The sequence below is a fragment of the Molothrus aeneus genome, unplaced genomic scaffold (genome assembly GCF_037042795.1).
Source record: "Molothrus aeneus isolate 106 unplaced genomic scaffold, BPBGC_Maene_1.0 scaffold_258, whole genome shotgun sequence".
Lineage (NCBI taxonomy): Eukaryota > Metazoa > Chordata > Aves > Passeriformes > Icteridae > Molothrus > Molothrus aeneus.
This window is the reverse complement of record NW_027098922.1, coordinates 1-24,691: the sequence shown is the minus strand read 5'-3', so window position 1 is coordinate 24,691 and position 24,691 is coordinate 1. Positions and strand designations below refer to the sequence as shown.

At 40.9% G+C, this 24,691-nt stretch overlaps 1 protein-coding gene across 1 annotated transcript in view; it reads right to left on the bottom strand.

Annotated features, from left to right (window-relative positions):
* Window positions 1–20,551, bottom strand: part of LOC136569815 (tonsoku-like protein) — a 28,721-nt gene extending 8,170 nt beyond the window's left edge. Inside the window, exons 1-10 of the mRNA XM_066570179.1 lie at window positions 20,423–20,551; window positions 18,874–18,985; window positions 15,912–16,027; window positions 15,388–15,731; window positions 11,504–11,597; window positions 10,460–10,538; window positions 8,250–8,546; window positions 7,385–7,455; window positions 5,803–6,078; window positions 2,280–2,421 (exon numbers count right to left, since the gene is read on the bottom strand). Coding sequence (XP_066426276.1) covers window positions 2,280–2,421; window positions 5,803–6,078; window positions 7,385–7,455; window positions 8,250–8,546; window positions 10,460–10,538; window positions 11,504–11,597; window positions 15,388–15,731; window positions 15,912–16,027; window positions 18,874–18,985; window positions 20,423–20,551 — 1,660 coding nt within the window. The remainder of the gene's footprint in view (window positions 1–2,279; window positions 2,422–5,802; window positions 6,079–7,384; window positions 7,456–8,249; window positions 8,547–10,459; window positions 10,539–11,503; window positions 11,598–15,387; window positions 15,732–15,911; window positions 16,028–18,873; window positions 18,986–20,422) is intronic.
* Window positions 20,552–24,691: the final 4,140 nt, after the last annotated feature.

The following is a 24,691-nucleotide window of genomic DNA, read 5'->3' as shown; positions in this document are numbered from 1 at the left end:
CAAAATCTCTTGCATTTTATTCCCAAATTTTCCCAAAATTCTTCTTCCCAAAAATCTTTTTTCCCAAAATTCCCACAATTTTCAATAAAATTTTCCCCAAATTCCCACAATTTCCCCCCCAAAATTCCCATCAAATTCCCATTTTCAGCCCCAAAATTCCCACTGAAGGGACACCTCTGTCACCAGGGGATGTCCCAGCATTAGTCCCAAAATTCCCAGAATTATTCCCAAATTTTTCCCCCGAAAATTCCCCATTTTTGCCCAAAATTCCCATTTTTCACCCCAAATTCCTCCCTGGGCTGGTGAAGGCCTCGCTGAGCCCACACCCCTGGAGTTTGAGAGTGACCAGAGCTGGACACTGAGTGACCACTCCCAATCAAAATTCCAAATTTTTACCCCAAAAATTCCTTTTTTTACCTCAAAAATCCCATTTTTACCCCCAAAATCCCCATTTTTCCCCAAAATCCCCATTTTTTCCCCCAAAATCCCCATTTCGCTCACCTGGGATGGGGAAGGCCTCGGTGAGGCCGCAGCCCTGGACATTGACAGTGACCACTCCCAAGCAAATCCCAATCAAAATTCCAAATTTTTACCCCCAAAATTCCATTTTTTACCTCAAAAATTTCATTTTTTTCCCTATTTTTGCCCAAAATTCCCGTTTTTCACCCCAAATTCCTCCCCTGGGCTGGTGAAGGCCTCGCTGAGCCCACACCCCTGGAGTTTGAGGGTGACCAGAGCTGGACACTGAGTGACCACTCCCAATCAAAATTCCAAATTTTTACCCCAAAAATTCCCTTTTTTACCTCAAAAATCCCATTTTTTTACCCTAAAATTCCCATTTTTTCCCCAAAATCCCCGTTTTTCACCCCAAAATCCCCATTTCTCTCACCTGGGATGGGGAAGGCCTCAGTGAGGCCACAGCCCTGGACACTCACAGTGACCACTCCCAACCAAATCCCGATCAAAATTCCATTTTTTACCCCAAAAATTCCATTTTTTACCCCCAAAATCACCATTTTTTCCCAAAAATTCAATTTTTTGTCCTTAAAGCCCAATTTTTTCCCAAAATCCCCATTTTTTCCCCCAAAAATCCCCATTTCGCTCACCTGGGATGGGGAAGGCCTCGGTGAGGCCGCAGCCCTGGACATTCACAGTCACCACTCCCAATCAAATCCCAATCAAAATTCCAATTTTTTACCCCAAAAATTCCATTTGTTACCTCAAAAATTCCCATTTTTATGCCAAAATTTCCCAATTTTTTCCCAAAATCCCCGTTTTTTCCCCCAAAATTCCCATTTTTCCTCACCTGGGACGGGGAAGGCCTCAGTGAGGCCGCAGCCCTGGACATTGAGGGTGACCACAGAGTGACCACTCCCAATCAAGTCCCACTCAAAATTCCAATTTTTAGCCCGAAAAATTCCAATTTTTACCCCAAAAATCCCCATTTCTTTCCCAAAATCCCCATTTTTCCCCCAGAATCCCCATTTTTGCTCACCTGGGACGGGGAAGGCCTCGGTGTAGGCCGCAGCCCCGCAGTTTCAGGGTGAGCAGGGCCAGACACTGAGTGACCACTCCCAATCAAATCCCAATCAAAATTCCAATTTTTACCCCAAAAATGCCATTTTTAACCCAAAAAATTCCCATTTTTTTCCCCAAATCCCCGTTTTTCCCCCCAAAATCCCCATTTCTCTCACCTGGGATGGGAAGGTGTCGGTGAGGCCGCAGCCCTGGACACTCACAGTGACCACAGAGTGACCAATCCCAATCAAATCCCAATCAAAATTCCAATTTTTTACCCCAAAAATCCCCATTTTTTTCCCGAAAATCCCCGTTTTTTACCCCAAAATCCCCATTTTGCTCACCCGGGACCGGGAAGGCCTCGGTGAGGCCGCAGCCCTGGAGTTTCACAGTGACCACAGAGTGACTACTCCCAATCAAATCCCAATCAAAATTCCAATTTTTACGCCAAAAATCCCCATTTTTCCCCCAAAATCCCCATTCTTCACACAAAAATCCCCATTTTTCACCCAGAATCCCCATTTTTTTTCCCAAAATCCCCGTTTTTACCCCCAAAATCCCCATTTCGCTCACCCGGGACCGGGAAGGCCTCGGTGAGGCCGCAGCCCCGCAGTTTCACAGTGACCACTGAGTGAGCAATCCCAATCAAATCCCAATAAAAAGTCCAATTTTCACCTTAAAAATCCCCGTTTTTCACCCCAAAATCCCCGTTTTTCCCCCCAGAATCCCCATTTTCCCCCCAGAATCCCCATTTCGCTCACCCGGGACCGGGAAGGCCTCGGTGAGGCCGCAGCCCCGCAGTTTCAGGCAGAGCAGGGCCGGGCACAGCCCCAGCAGCGCCGCCAGGGCGCGGCCACCAGGGGGACCCAGAGGGTTCAGGCTGAGATCCAGGACCTGCAGGGACTGAGAGCGACCAGAGTGACCAGAGTGACCAGAGTGACCACTGAGTGACCATGAGTGACCAATGAGTGACCAGAGTGACCATGAGTGACCACTGAGTGACCACAGAGTGACCACTGAGTGACCACTGAGTGACCAGGAGTGACCATGAGTGACCAATGAGTGACCACTGAGTGACCATGAGTGACCAATGAGTGACCAATGAGTGACCAGGAGTGACCATGAGTGACCACAGAGTGACCACAGAGTGACCAGAGTGACCAGGAGTGACCAGAGTGACCAATGAGTGACCATGAGTGACCAGAAGTGACCACTGAGTGACCAGAGAGTGACCAATGAGTGACAACAGAGTGACCAGGAGTGACCACAGAGTGACCAGGAGTGACCACTGAGTGACCAATGAGTGACCAGAGTGACCACTGAGTGACCACAGAGTGACCAGAGTGACCAGAGTGACCAGAGTGACCATGAGTGACCAGGAGTGACCAGAGTGACCACAGAGTGACCACAGAGTGACCAGGAGTGACCAATGAGTGACCATGAGTGACCAGGAGTGACCAGGAGTGACCAGAGTGACCAATGAGTGACCAAGGAGTGACCAAGGAGTGACCAAGGAGTGACCAGAGTGACCACAGAGTGACCACTGAGTGACCATGAGTGACCATGGGTGACCAGGAGTGACCAATGAGTGACCAGGAGTGACCAGAGTGACCACAGAGTGACCATGAGTGACCAATGAGTGACCAGAGTGACCATGAGTGACCAACGAGTGACCACTGAGTGACCACTGAGTGACCAGAGTGACCAGGAGTGACCACAGTGACCACTGAGTGACCACAGAGTGACCAGAGTGACCACTGAGTGACCACTGAGTGACCACTGAGTGACCACAGAGTGACCAGGAGTGACCAGACAGTGACCACTGAGTGACCAATGAGTGACCATGAGTGACCACTGAGTGACCATGAGTGACCAATGAGTGACCACTGAGTGACCACTGAGTGACCACTGAGTGACCACTGAGTGACCATGAGTGACCAATGAGTGACCACTGAGTGACCACAGAGTGACCAGAGTGACCACTGAGTGACCACTGAGTGACCACTGAGTGACCATGAGTGACCACAGAGTGACCATGAGTGACCAGACAGTGACCAATGAGTGACCATGAGTGACCAGAGAGTGACCAGAGAGTGACCATGAGTGACCAGAGTGACCAGGAGTGACCAGGAGTGACCAGGAGTGACCAGAGTGACCAATGAGTGACCATGAGTGACCACAGAGTGACCAATGAGTGACCAGAGTGACCACAGAGTGACCACAGAGTGACCAGGAGTGACCACTGAGTGACCACTGAGTGACCAGAGTGACCAGAGTGACCACTGAGTGACCACTGAGTGACCACAGAGTGACCATGAGTGACCAGAGAGTGACCAATGAGTGACCATGAGTTACCATGAGTGACCACAGAGTGACCACTGAGTGACCAGGAGTGACCAATGAGTGACCAGAGGGACCAGGAGTGACCACTGAGTGACCAGAGTGACCACTGAGTGACCACTGAGTGACCACTGAGTGACCAATGAGTGACCAATGAGTGACCACTGAGTGACCAATGAGTGACCATTGAGTGACCAGAGGGACCAGGAGTGACCACTGAGTGACCAGAGTGACCAGAGTGACCAATGAGTGACCACTGAGTGACCAATGAGTGACCAATGAGTGACCACTGAGTGACCATGAGTGACCACTGAGTGACCACAGAGTGACCAGAGTGACCAGGAGTGACCAGGAGTGACCAGTGAGTGACCATGAGTGACCAATGAGTGACCAGTGAGTGACCATGAGTGACCAGAGAGTGACCAGAGAGTGACCATGAGTGACCAATGAGTGACCACAGAGTGACCAATGAGTGACCAGGAGTGACCACTGAGTGACCATGTGAGTGACCAATGAGTGACCACTGAGTGACCACTGAGTGACCAGAGTGACCAATGAGCGACCAATGAGTGACCACTGAGTGACCAGAGTGACCAATGAGTGACCACAGAGTGACCACTGAGTGACCAATGAGTGACCACTGAGTGACCACTGAGTGACCACAGAGTGCCAAATTTTTTGGGGCATTTTTGCCATTTTTGTGTTATTTTTCCCATTTTTGGGCGAATTTTTGTGATTTTTTTTTAGATTTTTTTTTGAGTTTTCTGTGATTTTTTAGGAATTTTTGGGGACTTTTTGTGGGACATTCTGATTTTTAGGGGCATTTTTGCCTTTTTTTGAGCTATTTTCCCCATTTTTGCACTATTTTGCCATTTTCGAGGACATTTTTTTGTGATTTTTTTTAGATTTTTCGGGTGTTTTCTGTGATTTTGGGGGACTTTTTGTGGGACATTTTCCTTGATATTTGGGGGCATTTTTGCCATTTTTTTGGGTGGGATTTTTGCCATTTTTTGGGTGGGATTTTTGCCATTTTTTCGCACTATTTTTACCATTTCGGGGGGATTTTTTGTGATTTTTTTTAGATTTTTAGGGGTGTTTTTGTGATTTTTTTTTTCTAGATTTTTAGGGCGTTTTCTGTGATTTTGGGGGACTTTTTGTGGGACATTCTCTTTGATTTTTGGGGGGATTTTTCCCATTTTTTCGCGCTATTTTTCCCATTTTTGCGCTATTTTACCATTTTCAGGGGCATTTTTTTGTGTTTTTTTAAGATATTTAGTGTGTTTTCTGTGATTTTGGTGTACTTTTCATGGGACATTTTCCTTGATTTTTGGGGGCATTTTTGCCATTTTTTGTGCTGTTTTTGTCATTTTCGAGGGCATTTTTTTGTGATTTTTTTTAGATCTTTAAGGTGTTTTCTGTGATTTTGGGGGACTTTTTATGGGACATTCTCCTTCATTTTTGGGGGCATTTTCCCATTTTTTGGCGGGATTTTTGCCATTTTTTTCGCTATTTTTCCCATTTTTGGCTGGGATTTTTTTGTGATTTTTTTTAAGATTTTTCGGGTGTTTTCTGTGATTTTTGGGTTCTTTTGGGGACTGTTTGTGGCATATTTTCCTTGATATTGGGGGGCATTTTTGCCATTTTTTCGCTATTTTTCCCATTTTTGGCTGGGATTTTTTTGTGATTTTTCTTAAGATTTTTCGGGTGTTTTCTGTGATTTTTGGGTTCTTTTGGGGACTTTTTGTGGCATATTTTCCTTGATATTGGGGGGCATTTTTGCCATTTTTCTCGCTATCTTTCCCATTTTTGGGGGGATTTTTACCATTTTTTTTCGCGCAATTTTTCGCGCTATTTTCCCCATTTTTCGCGCGATTTTTCCCATTTTTTCGCGCTATTTTCCCCATTTTTGAGCCGATTTCGACGCCATTTCCCCCCCGCCCTCACCTGCAGGGCCGCTCCCGCCTGGCAGAGGCTGCGGATCCCGTGCGCTCCAATGCCCGCATCGGGCAGCGCCAGCCGCGCCAGCCCGGCCAGGCCGCCCAGGCTCTGCCCCAGCTCCCTCAGCGCCGGCTCCGCCATGGGCGAACTGCGCAGGCGCAGCTCCCGCAGCGACTCCTGGAGACGGAGCGAGCGCAGCAGCGCCACCAAATGGCCGGGAGGGAGAACGACAGCGGGCGGCAGCTCCAGCGCTGAGCTCCGCCACTGCAGCGCCAGCAGCGACTCCAGGGCGGGAAACGGCTCTGGGAAAGGGAAAAAATGGGGAATTTTGGAATAAATTGGGGATTTCTGAGGGAAAATTTGGGGTTTTTGAGGGAAATGCGGGATTTTTTGGGGGAAATTTGGGATTTTGGGGGCGAAATGCGGGATTTTTGGAGGAAATGCGGGAGTTTTTGGGCGAAATGCGGGAGTTTTACAGCTCCAGGGCCGGGCTCCACCACTGCAGCGCCAGCAGCGACTCCAGGGCGGGAAACGGCTCTGGAAAAGGGAAAAATTCGGGAATTGTGAGGGAAAAAGTGGAAATTTTGGAATAAATTGGGGATTTTTGAGGGAAAGTTTGGAATATTTGGGCGAACTGCGGGATTTTTGGAGGAAATGTGGGAGTTTTACAGCGGCTGGCAGCTCCAGCGCCGAGATCCAACACTGCAGCGCCAGCAGCGACTCCAGGGCGGGAAATGGCGCTGGAAAAGGGAATTTTTGAGGGAAAAAGTGGAAATATTGGAATAAATTGGGGATTTCTGAGGGAAAATTTGGGATTTTTGAGGGAAATGCGGGATTTTTTTGGGGAAATTTGGGATTTTTGGAGGAAATGCGGGAGTTTTTGGGCTAAATGCGGGAGTTTTACAGCGGCCGGCAGCTCCAGGGCCGGGCTCTGCCACTGCAGCGCCAGCAGCGACTCCAGGGCGGGAAACGGCTCTGGAAAAGGGAATTTTTGGGGGAAAAAGTTGAAATATTGGAATAAATTGGGGATTTCTGTGGGAAAGTTTGGGATTTTTGAAGGAAATGTGGGATTTTTTGGGGGAAATTTGGGATTTTTTGTGCGAAATGAGGGATTTTTGGAGGAAATGCGGGAGTTTTACAGCGGGCGGCAGCTCCAGCACCCAGCTCCACCACTGCAGCGCCAGCAGCGACGCCAGGGTGGGAAACAGCTCTGGAAAAGGGAAAAATTGGGGAATTTTTGGGGGAAAAAGTGGAAATATTGGAATAAATTGGGGATTTCTGAGGGAAAGTTTCGGATTTTTGAGGGAAATTTGGGATTTTTGGGGGGAAATTTGGGATTTTTTGAGGGAAATGCGGGATTTTTGGAGGAAATGCGGGAGTTTTACAGCGGGCGGCAGCTCCAGGGCCGAGCTCCGACACTGCAGTGCCAGCAGCGACTCCAGGGCGGGAAACAGCTCTGGGAAAGGGAAAAATTGGGGAATTGTGAGGGAAAAAGTGGAAATTTTGGAATAAATTGGGGATTTTTGAGGGAAAGTTTGGGATATTTGGGCGAAATGCGGGATTTTTGGAGGAAATGTGGGAGTTTTACAGCAGCCGGCAGCTCCAGCGCCGAGCTCCGACACTGCAGCGCCAGCAGCGACTCCAGGGCGGGAAATGGCGCTGGAAAAGGGAATTTTTGGAGGAAAAAGTGGAAATTTTTGAATAAATTGGGGATTTCTGAGGAAAAATTTGGGATTTTTGAGGGAAATGCGGGATTTTTGGGGGGAAATTTGGGATTTTTTGAGGGAATTGCAGGATTTTTGGAGGAAATGCAGGAGTTTTACAGCAGCCGGCAGCTCCAGCTCCGAGCTCCGCCACTGCAGCACCAGCAGCGACTCCAGGGCGGGAAATGGCACTTAAAAAGGGAATTTTTGGGGGGAAAAGTGGAAATTTTGGAATAAATTGGGGATCTTTGAGGGAAAATTTGGCATTTTTGGGCTAAATGCGGGATTTTTGTGGGGAAATTTGGGATTTTTGGGGGAAATTTGGGAGTTTTGGAGGAAATATGGGAGTTTTACAGCGGGCGGCAGCTCCTGGGCCGAGCTCCACCACTGCAGCGCCAGCAGCGACTCCAGGCCGGGAAACGGCTCTGGAAAAGGGAAAAATTGGGGAATTTTGTGGGAAAAAGTGGAAATTTTGGAATAAATTGGGGATTTTTGAGGGAAAATTTGGGATATTTGGGCGAAATGTGGGATTTTTGGAGGAAATGTGGGAGTTTTACAGCGGCCGGCAGCTCCAGCGCTGAGCTCTGACACTGCAGCGTCAGCAGCGACTCCAGGGCGGGAAATGGCGCTGGAAAAGGGAATTTTTGGGGGAAAAAGTAGAAATATTGGAATAAATTGGGGAATTTTTGGGGGAAATTTGGGATATTTGGGCGAAATGCGGGATTTTTGGAGGAAATGTGGGAGTTTTACAGCGGGCGAGAAGCTCCAGGGCCGGGCTCCGCCACTGCAGCGCCAGCAGCGACTCCAGGGCGGGAAACGGCTCTGGGAAAGGGAAAAAATGGGGAATTTTGGAATAAATTGGGGATTTCTGAGGGAGAGTTTGAGAATTTTGAGGGAAATGCGGGATTTTTTGGGGGAAATTTGGGATTTTGGGGGCGAAATGCGGGAGTTTTTGGGCGAAATGTGGGAGTTTTACAGCGGGCGGCAGCTCCAGGGCCGGGCTCCGCCACTGCAGCGCCAGCAGTGACTCCAGGGCGGGAAACGGCTCTGGAAAAGGGAAAAATTGGGGAATTGTGAGGGAAAAAGTGGAAATTTTGGAATAAATTGGGGATTTTTGAGGGAAAGTTTGGGATATTTGGGCGAACTGCGGGATTTTTGGAGGAAATGTGGGAGTTTTACAGCAGCCGGCAGCTCCAGCGCTGAGCTCCGTCACTGCAGCGCCAGCAGCGACTCCAGGGCGGGAAATGGCGCTGGAAAAGGGAATTTTTGGGGGAAAAAGTGGAAATTTTGGAATAAATTGGGGATTTTTGGGGGAAATTTGGGATTTTTTGAGGGAAATGCGGGATTTTTGGAGGAAATGCGGGAGTTTTACAGCGGCCGGCAGCTCCGGCGCCGAGCTCCGCCACTGCAGCGCCAGCGGGAAACGGCGCTGGGAAAGGGAAAAATTGGGGAATTTTTGATGGAAAAGGTGGAAATTTTGGGATAAATTGGGGATTTTTGAGGGAAAATTGGGGATTTTTGAGGGAAATGTGGGAGTATTTGGGGAAATTTGGCATTTTTGGGGGGAAATTTGGTAGGAAATTTAGGATTTTTTGGGGGAAAAACTGGGGATTTTTGCAAGGTATTTTGGGAATTTTTTGGAAGAAATTTGGGATTTTTGGGGGGAAATTTGGGGGAAATTTAGGATTTCTGGAGAGAATTTTGGGATTTTTGGAGGGAAATGTTATGGGAAAATTTGGAGAGAATTTGAGATTTTTTTGTTGGAAAAATGTGGGAGGAAATTTGGGATTTTTGGGGGAGGATTTTGGGATTTTGGGGGGAAATTTGGGATTTTTCAGGGGAAATTTGGAATTTTTGGGGGGAAATTGGAGGGAAATTTTGGGGGGAAATTGGGGGTAAAATTGTGATTTTTGCAAGGTATTTTGGGAATTTTTTTGGAAGGAATTTGGGATTTTCAGGGGGAAATTTGAGAATTTTGACCAAAGAAGTGGGAATTTTGGGGGGAAAATTTGGGAATTTTTGGTCTGATTTTTAGAGAGAAAATGTGAGGGAAATTTGGGATTTTTAGGAGAAATTTGGGAATTCTTGGAGAAAATCTGGGAGATTTTGGGGGAAAATTTGCTTAGAAATTTGGGATTTTTTTGGGGAGAAAATTGGGGAAAACAACCAGGATTTTTTGGGGAATTTTGAAGGGAAATTTGAAAATTTTGGGAAGAAATTTGGGATTTTTAGGGGAGGAAATTGGGAAACTTGGGAATTTTTAGAGGAAAATTTCAGTGGAAATTTGGGAGGTTGGGGTGAAAATTTTTGACTTTTCAGGGGAAATTTGGGGTTTTTTGGGGGGAATATGGGAATTTTGGGGGAAAATTTGGGAATTTTATATGGAAATTGTGGATTTTATATGGAAATTTGGGATTTTTGAGGTGAAATTTGGGAATTTTAGGGGAAATTTTGGGGGGAAATTTGGGATTTTTTGGGGGAAAAAGAATTTTGGGATATTTTGGGGAAAATGTGAGGATTGTCCAGGAAAAATTGGGGATTTGGGGGAAAATCTGGGATTTTCAGGGGAAAATTTGGGCATTTTGGGGAAAAAATTGGAATTTTGGGAAGAAATCTGGGATTTTTCTTGAGGAGATTTTGGGGGGATTTTTGGGTGATTTTTTGCAGGATTTTTGGGGATTTTTTGGGGATATTTTTTGGGATTTTTTTTATTTTTGGGGGGATTTTTTGTGAGGTTTGGAGGAGATTTTTGGGGGGAAATTTTGGGGATTTTTTGGGAGAATTCTGGGACATTTTTGGGTTATTTTGGGAAATTTTAGGGGAAATTATGGGGGAAATTTGGGGGATTTCTGGAGAGATTTTGGGGGAATTTTGGGGGTTTTTGCAGGAATTTCAGGGGGATTTTTTTGGCCATTTTGGGGAGGATTTGGGGGAATTTGAGGGGGATTTTTGGGGCTCACCCAGGCCCAGGCTGGCGCAGATTCTCCGGTAGCGCTCGGGGAGTGGAGGCAAATCCCAGCCCTGGATCTCTGCCTGCACCTGGAAATATTCCAAAATATTGCCCCAAAATCAGCTCAAATATTGCCCTAAAATCAGCTAAAATATTCCCAAAAATCAGCCAAAATATTCCCAAAATTCAGCCAAAATATTCCTAAAAGTCAGCCAAAATATTCCCAAAAATCAGCCAAAGTATTCTCAAAATTCAGCCAAAATATTCCCAAAAATCAACCAAAATATTCCCTAAAATCGACCAAAATATTCCCAAAAATCAGCCAAAATATTCCTAAAAATCAGCCAAAATATTCCCAAAAATCAACCAAAATATTCCCTAAAATCGACCAAAATATTCCCAAAAATCAGCCAAAATATTCCTAAAAATCAGCCAAAATATTCCCAAAATTCAGCCAAAGTATTCCCAAAAATCAACCAAAATATTCCCAAAAATCAGCCAAAATATTCCTAAAAAACAGCCAAAATATTCCCAAAAATTCAGGCAAAATATTCCCAAAAATCAGCAAAAATATTCCCAAAATTCAGCCAAAATATTCCCTAAAAATTAACCAAAATATTCCCAAAAATTCAGCCAAAATATTCCCTAAAAATCCCTGAAAAAATCCCCAAATTTTCCCCAAAAAATTGCAAAAAATCCCCTCCAAAACTCACAAAAAATCCCCCCAAAAATTAAAAAAAAACCCAAAAAATATCCCCCAAAAATCCTGCAAAAAATATCCCAAAACTCCCCCTGAAAATTCAAAAAAATTCCCAAAATAATCCCCAAAAATCTCCCAAAATCCCCCAAAAATCTCTTAAAAAAAACCCCCAACGTGAACAAAATCCCCCTAAACCCCCACCAAAAATCCCCCAAAAATCCTAAAAATTCTCCCAAAAATCCCCAAATAATCTCAAAAATTCCCACAAAACTCCCAGTAAAATTCCCCCAAAATATCCCCAAAAAAAAACCCCAAAAATGCCCCAAAAATTCCCAAAATTCCCAATTTTCTCACCTCGTCTCCGTTGCTGAGCACGTCCCCGACTTCGTCCTGAGGGGCCAGGAGGGCCCCGGCCCTGCGCAGCCTCAGCCGGGGGAAGGTTCCGGAACTGCGGCAAAATCGCTCGGCAGCCAAATCACACAACCACTGAATGTTGTGCTCAGGCCTGAGGGAAAAATGGGATTTTTAAGGGAAATTTTGGGTTTTTTTGGTAATATTTTTGGAATTTTTTTGATTTTTGGTGAATTTTGTAGGGAATGTTTGTGGCTGTTCCAGCAGGGCCCCGTCCCAGCGCAGCCGCAGCCTGGGGAAGTTTCCGGAAATCCCACAACTACTGAATGCTGTGCTCTGGCTTGAGGGAAAAATGGGATTTTTAAGGGAATTTTTGGGGTTTTTTTGTGATATTTTTGTGATTTTTTTGATTTTTGGTGAATTTTTTGTGGAATGTTTGGGCCTGTTTGGGGCCTGCAGGCCCCAGCCCTGCGCAGCCGCAGCCAGGGGAACATTCCAGAAATCCCACAACCACTGAATGTTGTGCTCAGGCCTGAGGGAAAAATGGGATTTTTTTGGGGAAATTTGGGGATTTTTGCTGATTTTTTTTCTGATTTTTTTTGATTTTTGGTGAATTTTTTGTGGAATGTTGGGGCTGTTTGGGGCCTGCAGGGCCCCGGCCCTGCGCAGCCTCAGCCGGGGGAAGGTTCCGGAACTGCGGCAAAATCGCTCGGCAGCCAAATCACACAACCACTGAATGCTGTGCTCAGGCCTGAGGGAAAAGATGGGATTTTTAAGGGAAATTTTGGGGTTTTTTTGTAATATTTTTGGAATTTTTTTGATTTTTGGTGAATTTTGTAGGGAATGTTTGTGGCTGTTCCAGCAGGGCCATGACCCTGCAGAGCCGCAGCCGGGGGAAGGTTCTAGAAATCCCACAAGCACTGAATGCTGTGCTCAGGCCTGAGGGAAAAATGGGATTTTTTTGGGGAAATTTGGGGATTTTTCCTGATTTTTTTTCTGAATTTTTTTGATTTTTGGTGAATTTTTTGTGGAATGTTGGGGCTGTTTGGGGCCTGCAGGGCCCCGGCCCTGCGCAGCCTCAGCCGGGGGAAGGTTCCGGAACTGCGGCAAAATCGCTCGGCAGCCAAATCACACAACCACTGAATGCTGTGCTCAGGCCTGAGGGAAAAGATGGGATTTTTAAGGGAAATTTTGGGGTTTTTTTGTAATATTTTTGGAATTTTTTTGATTTTTGGTGAATTTTGTAGGGAATGTTTGTGGCTGTTCCAGCAGGGCCATGACCCTGCAGAGCCGCAGCTGGGGGAAGGTTCTAGAAATCCCACAAGCACTGAATGCTGTGCTCAGGCCTGAGGGAAAAATGGGATTTTTTTGGGGAAATTTGGGGATTTTTGCTGATTTTTTTTCTGAATTTTTTTGATTTTTGGTGAATTTTTTGTGGAATGTTGGGGCTGTTTGGGGCCTGCAGGGCCCTGGCCCCGCGCAGCCGCAGCCGGGGGAAGGTTCCGGAACTGCGGCAAAATCCCCCACAGCCAAATCCCACAGCCACTGAATGCTGTGCTCAGGCCTGAGGGGAAAATGGGATTTTTAAGAGAAATTTTGGTTTTTTTTGGTAATATTTTTGGAATTTTTTTGATTTTTGGTGAATTTTGTAGGGAATGTTTGTGGCTGTTCCAGCAGGGCCATGACCCTGCAGAGCCGCAGCCGGGGGAAGGTTCTGGAAATCCCACAAGCACTGAATGCTGTGCTCAGGCCTGAGGGAAAAATGGGATTTTTTTGGGGAAATTTGGGGATTTTTGCTGATTTTTTTTCTGAATTTTTTTGATTTTTGGTGAATTTTTTGTGGAATGTTGGGGCTGTTTGGGGCCTGCAGGGCCCTGGCCCCGCGCAGCAGCAGCCGGGGGAAGGTTCCGGAACTGCGGCAAAATCCCCCACAGCCAAATCCCACAGCCACTGAATGCTGTGCTCAGGCCTGAGGGAAAAGATGGGATTTTTAAGGGAAATTTTGGGTTTTTTTTGTAATATTTTTGGAATTTTTTTGATTTTTGGTGAATTTTGTAGGGAATGTTTGTGGCTCTTCCAGCAGGGCCCCGGCCCAGCGCAGCCGCAGCCTGGGGAAGGTTCTGGAAATCCCACAACCACTGAATGCTGTGCTCTGGCCTGAGGGAAAAATGGGATTTTAAAGGGAAATTTTGGGGTTTTTTGTAATATTTTTAGAATTTTTTTGATTTTTGGTGAATTTTTTGTGGAATGTTTGGGCCTGTTTGGGGCCTGCAGGCCCCAGCCCTGCGCAGCCGCAGCCAGGGAAACGTTCCAGAAATCCCACAAGCACTGAATGCTGTGCTCAGGCCTGAGGGAAAAATGGGATTTTTAAGGGAAATTTTTGGGATTTTTTAAAATTTTTTTCGGGATTTTTTTGATTTCTGGTGAATTTTTTGAGGAATGTTTGGGGCTGTTTGGGGCCTGCAGGGCCCCAGCCCTGAGCAGCTGCACCCGGGGAACGTTCTGGAAATCCCACAGCCACTGAATGCTGTGCTCAGGCCTGAGGGAAAAATGGGATTTTTAAGGGAAATTTTGGGGATTTTTTCAGAATTTTTTAAATTTTTGGTGAATTTTGTAGGGAATGTTTCTGGCTGTTCCAGCAGGGCTCCGGCCCTGCGCAGCCTCAGCCTTGGGAAGGTTCCGGAACTGCGGCAAAATCGCTCGGCAGCCAAATCCCACAACCACTGAATGCTGTGCTCAGGCCTGAGGGAAAAATGGGATTTTTAAGGGGAATTTTGGGGATTTTTTGTGATATTTTTAGAATTTTTTTGATTTTTGGTGAATTTTTTGGGGAATGTTTGGGGCTGTTTGGGGCCTGCAGGGCCCCGGCCCTCCGCAGCCTCAGCCTCGGGAAGGTTCCAGAAATCCCACAAGCACTGAATGCTGTGCTCAGGCCTGAGGGGAAAATGGGAGTTTAAGGGAAATTTTGGGGATTTTTTGTCATTTTTTTTGGAATTTTTTTTATTTTTGGTGAATTTTTTGGGGAATGTCTGGGCCGGTTTGGGGCCTGCAGGGCCCTGGGCCTGCGCAGCCACAGCCGGGGGAAGGTTCCGGAAATCCCACAACCACTGAATGCTGTGCTCAGGCCTGAGGGGAAAATGGAATTTTTAAGGGAAATTTTGGGGATTTTTTCCGGAATTTTTCAGAATTTTTCAGAATTTTAGGGATTTTTTTTTCTTAATTTTTTTACAGATTTTTTTTCAGAATTTTGGGGGATTTTTTTCTGATTTTTTCGGGGTTTTTTTTCTCAATTTTTCGTGAATGATTTTCAGATTTTTTTTCTCTGTTTTGGATTTTTTTTTTGTTTTGGGATTTTTTTTAATTTTTGGGGATTTATTTCTGAATTTTTGGGGATATTTGGAGAGGTTTTTGGAATTTTGAGACATTTTTAAGGTCTTTTCTCAGGGTTGTTTTTGACATTTTAGGATTATTTTGGATTTTTTTTTCTGAATTTTAGGGATTTTTTTTTGAAAATTCTTGGGTTTTGGGCGATTTTTTCCAGAATTTTTTGGGATTTTTTTGGGGAATTTTTTGGTATTTTTCCAGATTTTTTGGAGATTTTGGGGGGATGTTTTCAGGATTTTTTCTGGGATTTTTTTGGGGAATTTTTAGAATTGTTTGGAATTTTTTCAGGATTTTTTCAGGAATTTTTTTAAAATTGTGTGTATTTTTTGTATATTTTTTTCTAAACTTTGAGAACTTTTTTCCTGAATTTTGGTGATTTTCGAGAATTATTTGGGAATTTTTAGGGAATTTTTGGGAGTTTTTCTGGCGATTTGTTTGGGAATTTTTGGGATTTTTAAGGGAATTTTAGGGGAATTTTTAGGATAAAAATTGGGAATTCTCACCTGGGCACCACAGGAATGAGGAAAATCTCGTCCTGGATTCGGATCCGGATCCTCAGAGCCGGAATTGGATTCCTGGAAGGTTCCGGAATTTCCGTGGAATTCCCAGAAAATTCCGGAATTTCCGCAGAATTCCCCGAAAATTCCGCAGAATTCCCCGAAAATTCCGGAATTTCCTTGGAATTCGATCCAACCTTGGCCTCAGAATTCCCCAAATCCTCTGAAATTCGGGAATTTCGCCCTTTGGGAATTTTAGGATCCCGAAATTCCCGAAAATTCCTCCGAGCTTTTTTCCGGGATGGTCCCAAATCGTCCTCCAGCCAATTCTCCTGCTCCAGGAACTCCTCCTCAGGAATCAGAGCAGGTTTGGGATTTTTGGGCAAAAAATTGGAATTTTGGGGCAAAAAATTGGAATTTTCGGGTGAGAAATTGGAATTTTCAGGCGAAAAATTGGAATTTTCGGGCAAAAAATTGGGATTTTTTGGGCAAAAATTTGAATTTTCTGGAGGAATTTTGGGATTTTCTGCGCTGGTTTTTCCGGAATTTTGGGGTTTTTGGGCTTTTTCGGTGTCTGGGATTCGTTGGCGTTTCCGGCCGGGGCTGGAATTTGGGATTTGGGGAGGTTCAGGCTCCTCTGGAGGGGCTGGAAAAGGAAAAAATTTGGGATTAGAGGGGGGAAAATGGGGGGAATTTAAGGGGATTTGGGGTTGGGGGGGAATTTCCCAGGAAAAAATTGGGAATTTTGAGAAAAAATGGGAAAATTAAAAAAAATGGGGAAAAATGAGGAAAAAAAAGGTAAAAATTGGGAAAAAATAAATTTTAAAGGTTGAAAAATGAGAAATAAAATTAAAATTAAAAAAAATAGAAAAAAGTTGATGAAATGCTAAAAAAAACATTAAAAAAAGCCCAAAAATCTTTAAAAATCAAGGAAAAAATTGGAGAATATAATAAAAAATTTTAAAATATTTTAAAATATTTTAAATTATTTTTTTACAGAAATGAGAAAAATCCATTAAACATGGCAAAAAAGGGTAAAAAAGCCCTTAAAAAATAATTTAAAAAAATCTGAAAAAAAAATTCCGAAAAAATAAAATTTAAAAATAAAAAAAAATTGAAAAAAATTCTGAAAAAATTCGAAAAAATCTGAAAAAAACCCGAAAAAAATCCAAAAAATTTAAAAAAACAACCCTGAAAAAAAATCCAAAAAAATCCGAAAAAAAATCAGATTAAATTTTAAAAAATCTGCAAAAAATAAAAAAAATCTGGGGAAAAAAAATCTGAAAAAATTCGGAAAAAAAAATCCGAAAAAAAAAAAAATCTGAAATAAAATCCAATAAAATCTGAAAATTTGAAAAAAATCTAAAAAAAAAAAAAAAAAAAAATCTGGAAAAAATCTGAGAAAAATGTGAAAAAATGAGAAAAAAAATCCCCAAAAAATCTGAAAAAAAATCTTAAAAAAATGTGAAAAAATCCTAAAAAAATCCCCAAAAATTAAAAAAAAAACCTGAAAAAAAAATCCAAAAAATAACTGGAAAAAAAAATCTGAAAAAAACCAAAAAAACAAAAAACAAACAAACAAAAAAAAAACACTGGAAAAAAAATCTGAAAGAAATCCGGAAAAAATCTGAAAAAAAATTTAAAAAATCTGAAAAGAATCTGAAAAAAATCCGAAAAAAAAATCTGAAAAAATGTGAAAAAAAGATTAAGAAAATGTGAAAAAATTAAAAAAAAATCTGAAAAAAATTAAAAAATCTGAAAAAAATCCAAAAAAAAAAATTCAAAAAAAACCTGAAAAATACCTGAAAAAATCAGAACAAATTTTAAAAAATCTGAAAAAATATCAAAAAAATCTGAAAAAAATAAACCAGAAATCTGCTAAAAATAATAAAAAAAATCTGAAAATATTCGACAAAAATTAAAGAAACTTTTTAAAAAATCCAAAAAAATCCGAAAAAAGTCTGAAAAAAAAGAAAATCTGAAAAAAAATCTGAAAAAAGTCTGAAAAAATCCAAAAAAACCCCGAAAAAATAAGAAAAAAACAAGAAAAGAAATCCCCAAAAAATCCGAAAAAAGTCCCAAAAAAATCCAAAAATATTTAAAAAAATCTGAAAAAAAAATCTGAAAAAAAATCGGAAAAAAATCCGGAAAAAATCTGAAAAAAAATTTAAAAAATCTGAAAAGAACCTGAAAAAATCCGAAAAAAATCTGAAAAAATGTGAAAAAAAGATTAAAAAAATGTGAAAAAATTTATAAAAATTCTGAAAAAATTCAAAAAATCTGAAAAAAATCCGAAAAAAATAAAAAAAACCAAAAAAACCTGAAAAAATACCTGAAAAAATCTGAACAAATTTTAAAAAATCTGAAAAAATATCAAAAAAAAATCTGAAAAAAATAAACCAGAAATCTGCTAAAAAGAATAAAAAAATTTGAAAATATTTGACAAAAATTAAAGAAACTTTTTAAAAAATCCAAAAAAATCCGAAAAAAGAAGAAAATCTGAAAAAAAATGTGAAAAAAATCTGAAAAAATCCAAAAAAACCCTGAAAAAATAAGAAAAAAACAAGAAAAGAAATCCCCAAAAAAATCCCAAAAAAGTCCCAAAAAAATCCAAAAATATTTTTAAAAATCTGAAAAAAATTTAAAAAATTTTAAAAAAAATCGGAAAAAAATACGGAAAAAATAAAAAAAAATTAAAATAAATTCAAAAAAAAATTCCAAAAAATTTTGAAAAAAATCCCCAAAAAATCTGAAAAAAGTCCCAAAAAAATCCAAAAATATTTTTAAAAATCTGAAAAAAATAAAAAAAATTCTGAAAAAAAATCGGAAAAAAATCCGGAAAAAATAAAAAAAAAATTAAAATAAATTCAAAAAAAAATCCCAAAAAATTTTGAAAAAAATCCCCAAAAAATCCCAAAAAAGTCCCAAAAAAATCCAAAAATATTTTTAAAAATCTGAAAAAAATAAAAAAAATTCTGAAAAAAAATCGGAAAAAAATCCGGAAAAAATAAAAAAAAAATTAAAATAAATTCAAAAAAAAATCCCAAAAAATTTTGAAAAAAATCCCCAAAAAATCTGAAAAAAGTCCCAAAAAAATCCAAAAATATTTTTAAAAATCTGAAAAAAATAAAAAAAATTCTGAAAAAAAATCGGAAAAAAATCCGGAAAAAATTAAAAAAAAATTTAAATAAATTAAAAAAAAAATCCAAAAATTTTTGAAAAAAATCCCCAAAAAATCTGAAAAAAGTCCCAAAAAAATCCAAAAATATTTTTAAAAATCTGAAAAAAATTAAAAAAATTCTGAAAAAAAATCGGAAAAAAATCCGGAAAAAATAAAAAAAAAATTAAAATAAATTTAAAAAAAAATTCCAAAAAATTTTGAAAAAAATCCCCAAAAAATCTGCAAAAAAATTTGCAAAAATTCCCAATGATTCCCCAATAAATTCCCCCCAAATTCCCCCCAAATTTCCCCAAAATTCCCATTTTTTTTACCTTTTTCCAGGAGCATCCTGAGCGTGTCCTGGGCGCTCTCCCAGGTCTCTGAGTCCAATTCGGGCCCAAAATTCTGCAGCCACTCCTGGAGCGTCTGCAGGGGGGTCTGGCCCTAAAAAGGGGAGAAAATGCAGAAAATTCAGCACAAAATGGGCAAAAATCAGGGAAAAATATAAAAAACCAGAAGAATTGGAATGGGGAAAGATTGGGGTTAAAATGGGGAAAAATTGGGGGGAAATGGTGGAAAAATTGAATTAAGAATGAGGGAAAAATCAGGGAGAATTTAGGAAAATAGCATTGAAAATTTAGAGTAAAGGAGGAAAATAAGGGGGGAGAAATTGAAAAAAAAATATCGGGGGAAAATTGGAAAAAAATAGGAAAAATGTAAAAAAAATTGGGAAAAAATCAGAAAAATTTCTTTTAAAAATTAAAAAAAAAATCACGAAAAAATCACAAAAATATCAGATAAAAATTTGATAAATGTTAAAAATTTAAAAAACAATCAGGAAAAAAAATCTGAAAAAAATCTGAAAAATTTCTTTTAAAATTCTAGAAATCCCCCAAAAAATCAGAAAAAAATGCCTGAAATTGTGGGAAAAAAATCAGAAAAAAACTCTTAAAAACTCCTAAAAATCACAAAAAATGCCAATAAAATCAGAAAAAAATCAGAAAACAATTAGAAAAAAATTGGGGAAAAATGAGAAAAAATGAGAAAAAATCAGAAGAAAATCAGAAAAAAAATTCAGAATAAATTCAGAAAAAAATTCAGAATAAAATCAGAAAAAAATTAGAAAAAAATCAGAAAAAAAAGAAAAAATCAGAAAAAAATTCAGAATATAACCAGGAAAAAATTAGAAAAAAAATTTGAAAAAATTAGATTAAAAAATCAGAAAAAATAGAAAAAAAATCAGTAAAAATAAGAAAAAATCAGAAAAAATTAGAAGTAATTAGAAAAAAATCAGAAAAAATTTGAAAAAAATTACAAAAAAAAATCAGAAAAAATTAGGAAAAAAAAAAGAAAAAATTAGAAAAAAATAGGAAGAAATCAGAAAAAAATCAGAAAATATTAGAAAAGAAACAGAAAAAAATTCAGAATAAAAGCAGAAAAAAATTAGAAAAAAATATCAGAAAAAATTAGAAAAAAAATCAAAAAAAGAAAAAATTAGAAAAAAAAAGGAAAAAATCAGAAAAAAATCAGAAAAAATTAGAAAACAGAAAAAAATTCAGAATTAAACCAGAAAAAAAAAAGAAAAAAAATCAGAAGAAATTAGAAAAAAAAAGATAAAAAATAGAAAAAAATCAGAAAAAATAAGAAAAAATCAGAAAAAAAAATCAGAAAAAATTCAGAATAAAATCCGGATAAAAAACAAGAAAAAAATCCGAAAAAATACAAAAAATTAGAAAAAAAATCAGAAAAAAATTAGAAAAAATTAGGAAAAAATGAGGAAAAAATCAGAAAAAAATTAGAAAAAAAAATCTGAAAAAAAATCCCCCAAATCCCCCTAAGATTCCCCATGCCCAGGGAGTTTTTGTGGTGTTTTGCCCCCACCTTGGCGTTCCTGAGGGTGAGGTTGGCCCCGCTCTGGATCAGCAGCTGCGCCACAGGGAACCTCCCTGAGGCCAAGGCGTCGTGCAGGGGAGTGACCCCCTCACAGCCCGGGCCTCCAGGGTCATCCATGGCGGCACCGCGGGACAGCAGCAAACGAACCACCTCTGAGGGGGGAAAATGATAATCCTGATCCTAAATCTGATCCTGATCCTAATTCTGATCCTGATCCTAAATCTGATCCTAATCCTAATTCTGATCCTAATTCTGATCCTAATTCTGATCCCAATCCAGCAGCAAACCCACAACCTCTGGGGAGTGACCCCCTCACAGCCCGGGCCCCCAGGGTTATCCATGGCAGCACTGCGGGACAGCAGCAAACGCATGATCTCTGAGGGGGGAAATCCTGATCTTTATCCTAATCCTGATCCTAATCCTAGTCCTGATCCTGATCCTAATTCTGGTCCTAAAGATGATCCTGATCCTAATTCTGATCCTGATCCTAAATCTGATCCTAATTCTGATCCAAATCCAGCAGCAAACCCAGGATCTCTGGGGAGTGACCCCCTCACAGCCTGGGCCTCCGGGGTTATCCATGGCAGCGCCGCGGGACAGCAGCAAATGCACGATCTCTGAGGGGAGAAAATGATAATCCTAATCCTGATCCTGATCCTGATCCTGATCCTGATCCTAATCCTGATCCTGATCCTAATCCTAATCCTGATCCTGATCCTAATTCTGATCCCATTCCTGATCCTGATCCTAATCCTGATCCCAATCCAGCAGCAAACCCAGGATCTCTGGGGAGTGACCCCCTCACAGCCCGGGCCCCCAGGGTCATCCATGGCGGCACCACGGGACAGCAGCAAACAAACCACCTCTGAGGGGAAAATGATAATCCTGATCCTAAATCTGATCCTGATCCTGATCCTAATTCTGATCCTAATCCTGATCCTAATCCTGATCCAAATCCAGCAGCAAACCCACAACCTCTGGGGAGTGACCCCCTCACAGCCCGGGCCTCCAGGGTTATCCATGGCGGCACCGCGGGACAGCAGCAAACGAACCACCTCTGAGGGGGGAAAATGATAATCCTGATCCTAAATCTGATCCTGATCCTAATTCTGATCCTGATCCTAAATCTGATCCTAATTCTGATCCTAATCCTGATCCCAATCCAGCAGCAAACCCACAACCTCTGGGGAGTGACCCCCTCACAGCCTGGGCCTCCAGGGTCATCCATGGCGGCACCGCGGGACAGCAGCAAACGAACCACCTCTGAGGGGGGAAAATCCTGATATTGATCCTAATCCTAGTCCTGATCCTAATTCTGATCCTGATCCTAATTCTGATCCTAATCCTGATCCAAATCCAGCAGCAAACCCACAACCTCTGGGGAGTGACCCCCTCACAGCCCCGGCCCCCGGCGTCGTCCATGGCGGCGCCGCGGGACAGCAGCAAACGAACCACCTCTGAGGGGGGAAAATCCTGATCTTGATCCTGATCCTGATCCTAAAGCTGATCCTGATCCTAATCCTGATCCTGATCCTGATCCAAATCCTGATCCTGATCCTGATCCTAGTCCTGATCCTAATTCTGATCCAGCAGCAAACGCACGACCTCTGAGAAAGGGAAAAAATCCCATTCTTGATCCTGATCCTGATCCTAGTCCTGATCCTGATCCCAATCCCATTGCTGATCCCATTCCTGATCCCAATCCCATTCCCAATCCCGCTCCAGGAGCAGTCGCACAATCTCCGGGGACAGGGAAAAGATCCCATTGCTGATCCCATTGCTGATCCCAATCCCATTTCCAATCCCAATCCCGTTGCTGATCCCATTTCCAATCCCATTCCTAATCCCCATCCCAGTCCCAGTCCCAATCCCATTCCTGGTGCCAATCCCAATCCCAATCCCAATCCCATCCCTGATCCCAATCCCATTTCTAATCCCAAAAACTCCTTGAAAATCCTGGAAAATGCCCCCAAAATGCCCCCAAAATTTCAAAAAAATCCCCCAAAAAGCCCTCAACATCACAAAAAAAATCCAAAAAATCCCCAAAAATACCTCAAAAAAATCCCCCCAAAATCCCTAAAAAACCCCAAACATCCCACAAAAATTCCCAAAAAAACCCAAAAAATCCCTAAGAATCTCCCTAAAAAACTCAAAAAATACCCAAAAGATCCCCCCAAAAAACGCAGAAAAATCCCTAAAGAAACCCCAAAAAATCCCCCAAAAAGAAAAAAACCCCATAAAATTCCCAAAAATTCCCCCAAAAATCCTCTAAAACCCAAAAAATCCCCCAAAAATCCCCTAAAAAACCCCAAAATTCCCTAAAAATGAAAAAAAACCCACAAAACCCCCCAAAAATCCTAAAAAGAACCCCCCAAAATTTCCCCAAAATTCCCTAGAAAATCCCCCAAAATACCGTGAAAAAACCCCCAAACCCTCCCTCAAAAAAAATCCACTAAAAAACCCAAAATTCCCCAAAATCCCCAAAAATCCCTAAGAATCTCCTCAAAAATCACAAAAAAATCCCTAAAAAATCCCCAAATTCCCCATAAAATCCTCCAAAAATTCCCCCAAAAAAATCCTAAAATTTCCCTTAAATCCCCCAAAATCCCTAAAAATTGCCAAAAAATCCTCCCCAAAAATCACCCAAAATCCCAAAATACCCCAAAAAATTCACCAAAAATCACCAAAATTTTTTCAAAAAATCCCTAAAAAATTCCCCAAAACCCCCAAAATCTCCAAAACTGCCCAAAATTCCCCAAATTTTCCCAAATTCACGGATTTTGGGGTGGCTCACCCAGGTGCCTGTGGTTGGCACCACAAAATCCTCCAAAAATTCCCCAAAAATCACCAAAAAAAATGTTCCAAAAATCCCTAAAATTTCTCCAAATCCCCTAAAATCTACCAAAAATCCACCAAAAATCATCATAAAATCCGCAAAAAATTCCCCTAAAATGCCCAAAAATTCACCAAAAATCACCAAAAATTTCAAATAATCCTACAATTTTCCCCAAAAATGCCCCCAAAATCCTCCTAAAAATCCCCATAAAATCCTCCAAAAATTCCCAAATTCCCCATAAATTGCCCAAAATCCATCAAAAATCACCAAAAATTTTTCAAAAAAATCCTTAAAAAATTCCCCAAAATCCCCCCAAAAATTTCCCAAAATCCACCAAAAATGTTCAAAAAATCCCTAAAAATATCCCCAAATTCCCCCAAAAATCTTCCAAAAATCCCCAAAAAATTTCCCCAAAAATCACCAAAAGTGTTCAAAAAATCCCTAAAAAATCTCCAAATTCCCCATAAAATCCACCAAAAATTCCCCAAAAATTCCCAAAAATCCCCATAAAATCCTCCAAAATTCCCCCAAAAATTTCCCCATAAAACCCTAAAAATCACAAAAAAAAACCTTCAAAAAATCCCTAATTCCCAAAATCCCCATAAACACCAAAAAATCCCCATAAAAATCCCAAAAAATCCACAAAAATCACCAAAAATCCCTCAAAAATTCCCCAAAAAAAAATCCCCAAAAAAGCCCCAAAAATCACCAAAAAATGTTCAAAAAATCCCCAAAATGCCCCAAAAATCCCCAAAAAATGTTCAAAAATCGTCCAAAAATTCCCCCCAAAAATTCCCCAAAAAACACCAAAAATCCACCAAAAATCCCCATAAAATCCTCCAAAAATTCCTAAAAATCCACCAAAATCCACCAAAAAATGTTCAAAAAATACCTAAAACTTTCCCCATAAAATTCCCCCAAAAATCACCAAAAATCCCTAAAAATTTCCCCAAAAAATTCCCCAAAATCCTCCAAAAATGCCCCAAAAATCACAAAAAAAATCTCAAAAATTCCCCATAAAATCCACCAAAATCCTCCAAAAATTCCCCAAAAATCACCAAAAAATGTTCAAAAAATCCCCCAAAATCACCAAAAAATCCCTAAAAAATTCCCCAAATTCCCCATAAAATCCCAAATTTTCCCAAAATCCCCCAAATTTCCCCCATTTTGGGCTCACCCAGGTGCCGGTGTTTGGCACCACAAAATCCTCCAGAATTTCCCCAAAAATGTTCCAAAAAATCCCTAAAAATGTCCCCAAAAATCACCAAAAAATGTTCAAGAAATCTTCAAAAAATCCCTAAAAATTTCCCCCAAATTCCCCCAAAAATCCTCCAAAAATTCCCCAGAAATTCCCCAAAAAATCCCTAAAAATTTCCCCAAAAAATTCCCCAAATTCCTCCAAAAATGCCCCAAAAATCACC